The sequence below is a fragment of the Brassica oleracea genome, chromosome C2 (assembly GCF_000695525.1).
Source record: "Brassica oleracea var. oleracea cultivar TO1000 chromosome C2, BOL, whole genome shotgun sequence".
NCBI classification, from domain to species: Eukaryota; Viridiplantae; Streptophyta; class Magnoliopsida; order Brassicales; family Brassicaceae; genus Brassica; species Brassica oleracea.
The window spans coordinates 3934299-3940606 of record NC_027749.1 but is presented as its reverse complement, the minus strand read 5'-3'; the positions used below and the strand labels follow the sequence as shown (position 1 = coordinate 3940606).

General features: G+C 39.9%; 1 protein-coding gene across 1 annotated transcript; it reads right to left on the bottom strand.

Annotated features, from left to right (window-relative positions):
• On the bottom strand, positions 1 to 5592 carry LOC106327467 (sister chromatid cohesion 1 protein 4-like). The gene is made up of 16 exons (XM_013765625.1): positions 5365 to 5592; positions 5032 to 5177; positions 4690 to 4951; positions 4515 to 4612; positions 4374 to 4423; positions 4106 to 4158; positions 3707 to 3806; positions 3076 to 3550; positions 2585 to 2977; positions 2349 to 2490; positions 2020 to 2156; positions 1117 to 1940; positions 1012 to 1045; positions 740 to 854; positions 523 to 652; positions 1 to 430 (listed from the first exon to the last, which is right to left on the bottom strand). Exons 2-16 carry the CDS (start codon positions 5153 to 5155, stop codon positions 332 to 334), a joined length of 3036 nt encoding a protein of 1011 aa, XP_013621079.1. The 5' UTR covers positions 5156 to 5177; positions 5365 to 5592; the 3' UTR covers positions 1 to 331.
• Positions 5593 to 6308: the final 716 nt, after the last annotated feature.

Below are 6308 nucleotides of genomic sequence, written 5' to 3'. Positions count from 1 at the left end.
ATTCCTTTTTTTTTGTCAACAAACATTCTCAAGTTCAATATCACAAACCGGAGAAGTTGGGTTATCCAAAGAAAATAAAATTAGCATCTCTCAAATGTAAACTGGTGATGATCAGATCAATGATCATGATGGCACCAATATTATATACACAACTCATATATATATATATATATGTATAAAGATAAAATAAATGACATCCTCCAGCTACTTGGATGGTTAAGGCTAGAACACCAGGAAAACCTATAACTTTAGAGAATGACAAATCATTTTGGATGATTCGAACCAACCTACCTAATCTGCAACTTCGAGACTCTGATCATCTTTCTCCAATTTAGAAGATGGATTTGGTGAGTTTTGGTCGCGGTTTTATGATTATGCTTTCGTAAGGCTTAGCTTGTTCAACTTGGATGTAATCTCTTGTTTTCAAAACCTGCAAAATTTTGGCAAAAGGAATGAAACAAGATTGATCAAGTGTCTGAAGAAAATGACCACAAGAACTATGATGGTATTGTGGGCACATACCAGGGTTTCAAAAAACATTCTAGATGCTTCTTTACGGGTTTTCCCAGCTAAAAGTTTGTCTGCTACAACAACATTCTTCCCATTCTCAGCTTCTTTATCAAAGATCGTCTGGAGATACTTCCCCACAGCCCTAATAAGGTAAAAGAAGAATCAGTTTGATAGTTTGTGGAAGCTTTAGCTTATAGAATGTGGACAAAACAATTATTCTGTTACAGACCTGGTACGAGAAGACCATCCACTGTTCTCTAGAAGACGAGTCTCATCATCATCTTGTATACCATCGTCGTCCTCATGATCTTCATCTACTTCATCATCATCCACGTTCAAAAATCCTAAATAGACACAAAGTGAAATAAACCATAAGCAGCATCTCACGAATCTAAACCATGCTCCAGAGTTATGATGACCAAGTATTAGTCACGTTAATCAAACTGAGCATACAGAAAATTTGGAAAAATTAAATTCAAATTTGAAAAATAGGTTTAGAACCTGTGTCATGTGCCACTTCCATGGTATCCATTTCCTACAGTATAAGATAGAATCAAGAAGCATGTCTTTACTTGAATAAGGATATGAAGCCACAAAGGAACTTACAACATTGTCTCCCATAAGACCAACGCCAGAAGAAGGTTCTGCATCTGGTGCACTTTGCATATAACCCTCCTCATTAAACATCTCATTATGTGGATTCACCCCATCATTATTTGCTTCCATTAGAGGTTCGTTGCAAGTTTCCAAAGCCGGATTACTAAAATCATCAGCTGCTAAGCATCCAGTTTCAATAGAACCAACTGTGATATCGCATGGAGTTTGGTCGTCTATCCAAAACTCGCTGACTTCAGCTGATGCATCCGTCTTCTTATCTTCACTTGGAAGCTCATCTTCAGCTTTAAAGTCTGTTTCATTGAGAACGGCGTTGTCATCCACATCGCCTTCAGCAATTTCGATAACATCACAAATATCTTGACCGCCTAGCCCTCCATCATGGTTTCCATGGCATCCTTCCACCTCTACACTGTCTACATGATCGAGTTTGTCCTCAGATGGTTGACAGATCTCGTCATTCACTACAAGAGTTACTCCAACAGCAACTGCAGCTCCGATGTCCTCTTTTGAAACTTCAAAGTCACATCTTGTTTCACCAAGATCATTATCGTCTTTCACTTCTTCCTGTTGGTTTATGATTTGTTGGTCCTGTGAGTGAGTAGTCTGAGCCTCAGCAGGTTGTTCCTCAGAGTCATTAGGGTGAGCTTGAGGATCAGAGCTTTCTTCAGTCGCATTATCTTCAACAGCCCTGACAGAACATTCATTACCTTCCACCACTCCAGCACAAGCACGACGATCATCATTTTCGATTACCATGATTCCTCTAAGATCATACGGCTCATTGTGTAGAGATACTAACTCCACTGACATACCTGTTAGAATATTACCTGTGTCACTGCAGTTTACAAGAACAATTGAGAGAATTTTTACAGAACGGTCTAGTGAACTTACCAGTGAATATAGGCTCCTTCAAGAGTCCATCCTCCAAAGCCTGCCTTTGAAGCATTAAGATCTCGGAAACAGTGCAAGGCGCCTTCTTTCGCACACGGCGTATACTTTCAGTGTTTATCAGCTGTTCCCGTATAACACTAAAGATAGAAAAGTAAACAAAATCAGAATAAATGATAAAACAAGTAAAAAAAAAAGATATTAATTGCTAAAGTGTGAGACCTAAAAGTAGAACACACACACTATTTAAGTACTGAATCTAGGTGTCTTGCACTCTAAGTGCCCTAGGAGCAATGAAATAAAAGCTTAAGGTATAAGAAAGGAAAACATACTCGCCAGGCAAGACCATAGGGTCATCCATTAGAACCTTCCTCTTTGTGGCAGTAGAACGAGGAGCAGAAGCTCTTAACCGTTTTGTAGTTGCTTTTTCAACTACAGGTGTAGACCTCATCTTCAGAAAAGATGACTTTCCAACTGTTAAATAGGAAATGAACATTCATTCAGAAAGTTAGCTCAAAGGAGTGATGCCCTCTTTATATAGGCAAGAGCAATAGAAAAAAGCTGATACCTAAGATAGAAGACAACAAGTCATCATCATCAGGAACAGAAGAATCTGCAGTTCTCTTGGACTGAACCAGTCCAACTGACTCAACAGAGTTCAGACTCTCTGCAGTTAAGGTGCTCTCAGTGAAAGTGCGTTTCTTCCCAGTAATGTTATTGTTTCTTGCATCCTCGTTACATGTGCCATCTGGTGTAGTAGATTCAACCATGAAACCGTTGTCATCTCCCAGTCTGTTAGGTGGTGCAGCTAATACCTTTTCAGGTGCAGGCACATCAGAATAAGTAGATCCAGTCAGGTTTCCCAATTGCTCATCAGTTGCGTCTGCGTTATTCAGCTGCTCCTCTGGCCTAGAATCTGTTTCATGATTGACCTCAGTGGCTGACGCAATGGCAAAATGATCTGGCAGAAACAATAAAAGTTATAAGAATACGGTTGGCACTAAGACTTTGCATCAGGTTACATACATAACTCTAGTGATTGCAGTTTGTTTGACAAACCTTGGTTCTCTTCTACAGGATCTTTAGGGTCTTGAGTTAAACAAGGCTCAGCATCTGACTTATACGCCACAACATTGGTTCCTGCCTCAGTGATTGCTTGACCAGGACACTCCTCCATCTCTGCCCTGGTGTGAGAACAACATGGCGATGTAGCATGTACATGCTCTGCCCTCTCCTCCTCCGGCTTGTTTTGTGAGTTGACATTTTCATCAATCAGCGACTTATCCACCTCCATGGGAGTAACTGCAGATTCTCCTTCATTATATTCAGAGGTCAGGTCATTAAGCATCTCATTAGCAACCGGCTCTCCAGAGGCCTTGCTACGTTCTTCTGCATTCAGATCCTCTACCTCCATGTGATCATCGCTTGCCAGCTGCTCTCTGACGCTGGACGAGTTTGGCACCTCAACCAACCCAGGGGTTTGAGGAGCTTGAGCATCTTCAATGACCTCATTACGCAAAGCTAGATCTTCAACCTATCAAATATAACAATAATAATAAATACCAATTTTCTAATATTCCTACCATAAAATTACAATTGAGTCTGAAAATATCAAAATAAACCACTGTAACTCAGGTGAAAATTATTTAGCAACTATCAGTAATGCCATTACATCTATGTTGGTACGCACCTGCTCTTGATTGAAATCTCTGGGGATGGCATCAGAAACTCCTACCATGTCATCCTTTATCTCCGGAGTTGCCGCAACCATATATGCATTGTGATCAGTGCTATTAACAAATACAATATCCACTATGAGTTAGCGATGTGCACACTCAAATTATACACAAAAGGTCCACTATCCAAGAAGGACAAGACACACAGAAGTGCAGTTCTAGTTCACAATGCACTCTCAGAAATCAGAATGGATAAAAATCAGTTATGAATATCATGGAAATTAAGAGGCATGATTAGACAACTTGTGAAGCATTTAAAACACCTATGATAATAAAACCAAGAGAAGCCATAGGGAAGCAAATATGCAATAATGTAACAAAGTATAGATCAAAGTTAATGAACAAAAACTGACCCTTGAACTTCCTCATCGTCGGATCCAATAACTTCCTTGTCCTGGAATACTTCCTGCAGAAGAATACATGAATGAGAGAAGAGATCATACGCAAAATGTAATAATAAGAGAGGAGACATTCCTATTTCAGATATGCAAAAGCTAGAAGCAAATAAACCAAAAGATTCTCTGATTTTTTTGTCATCTTTCAATATGATTTTTACCCTATTTCTTGTCCCTAAATGGCATGAATATTATGTATTTATTTATGTTCCATGCAAAAATATACCTCGTCAAGCTCCAAAGCAGCTTGAGAAGTGTCGCCATCACCAAATCTCTCTGAAAAGGCATACAAATTAAATTTTTTATTTAAGGCAAACACAGCTATTAATAACTAAAGACAAATAAGCATGAAACAAAAACCACTGACCATCTAATCCAAACTGCGATGTTGAGTATACAACACCATCCATGGTATCCTGAAGAGTGATCTGCTCTCTTGTACTAACATGATGATCAACGTAATTACTGCTACACAAGAAAAACAAGAGTATAAATAGAGATTCTAAACAATCAGAGTAAGATTTATAATGGAAGAAACTAACCCCTGGAAGAGCTCATTGTCAGGGAGCTCAAAATCATCAAGATCAAAAGTCTCAGGCAAAGTAATGGAGTGATACGGTGCAGTGGACTCTTCAGGGGGTAAGTCAACAGCAGCGGAGCGAAAAGCTTGTTTCACCTTAAGCAACGCCTCGCTGCAATCATCGAATAGGTAGTTCACCTTTTTGGAATATATACGAACCACACCAAGGAGAAGATGGCTGGACAAACGCAACGCAATTGGAGCTTCCGGAAAGAGAATAGAATCTGCCACATTGGGAAAAGTGAAAAAGATTAAAACTTTGCTTCTGCTAAAACCTTATATGAGAGACCTAAAGGCAACTCACCAACGGAGACACCAATGTCAGTATCAGCGATCTGATTCTTTCGAAGCTTCCTCTCCAAATGGGCAGCGATCCATATTGTCCCAAGTGGTCCTTTCTTAGCTAATATAAACTGTGAATAAAACATTCCTCTTCCTCAACACCCCAACCTAGCATTTCAACAAAACAAAGGAACCAACTTGTTAAGAGAAACATTAAAAGTTTCAAACTTTCGACAACAGAACTAAAAAATTAGCTAAACCCGACAACAAAGCCTCGAACTTGTCTGAGCTCTCTCGAAGATCCTAAGACTACTTCACATATAGTGGAATAAGAGCAAAGGAGTAGAGCAATTACCGTATAATTCACCGATTCCAAGCTCGAATTAACAGAGTCCTTGCTCTGAGAAAACCCTAATACGCAGCGGAGAGTTCAAAAGAGCATCTCAATTTCTGGAGAAGTAGAATTTTTCAGACAAGATCAGACACAAGAAGAGCGAAACTCGCCCGTGAAAGTAGTAATTGCAATATGCAAAGTTTTCGAAATTTTGGATCTTTTGGTTTTGGTTTTTCTGATTAGAACTGAGGGATTTGGTGCGGTAAAAGGAACACGAGTTCAATGACATACGTCATGCTCCTACTGGTTAGGACACGGGTGGCCCCGACATAGTTTTTAGATCATTTATCTCAAACTATATTATTAGCTTCAACTAAAATAAAATTCTTTTATTCAAAACAAGAGTGTTATTCAACCAATGGCTTAAAATGTTTCTAATTGTTATAAATCCATGATATGGATATGTGGATTGCCATTAACCATCAAGGAGGTTTACATCCGACCAGACTATCCGGTCCGTCTACACCCGTCTCCGGTCCGTCTACATCCGCCCGAGACTAGTCAAGATGAAGACTCATTCAACCGGAGCATTTATGAGCTTTGACCAAGACTATATCTTTGTGGTCAATATGTAATAAATGTGTAGATACTCTCCTTGTTGTAAACCCTTATGAACCTCCACTATATATTGATAGTGAGAGCTAATGAGAAAGACACAACTTTCACAACAACACTTCTCTCATATTTCTAACACGTTATCAGCACGATTGTGCTCTCCACCTGAGAAATCTCTCTCAGCCGGCGATCCTCTTTCCGGCCAGCTCCTCCGGTGCTCAGCCTTTGCTCCACCGGCGCTCAGCCTCCTCTCCACCAGGCCACCTCTCTCTCTCCGCCGGAAAACTCCTCTCTCTCTCAAATTCCGGCCAACTCTCACGGTGGTCCTCTCAGATTCTTGTGGTGAAAAA

Coding starts and splice junctions, on each gene's coding strand:
- LOC106327467 (XM_013765625.1), bottom strand. CDS start 5,155: ATGTTTTATTCACAGTTTATATTAGCTAAGAAAGGACCACTTGGGACA. Junction 4,424..4,514: donor ATCGCAGTTTGGATTAGATG/GTCAGTGGTTTT, acceptor ATGCCTTTTCAG/AGAGATTTGGTGATGGCGAC. Junction 3,551..3,706: donor GAGATTTCAATCAAGAGCAG/GTGCGTACCAAC, acceptor TATATTTGATAG/GTTGAAGATCTAGCTTTGCG.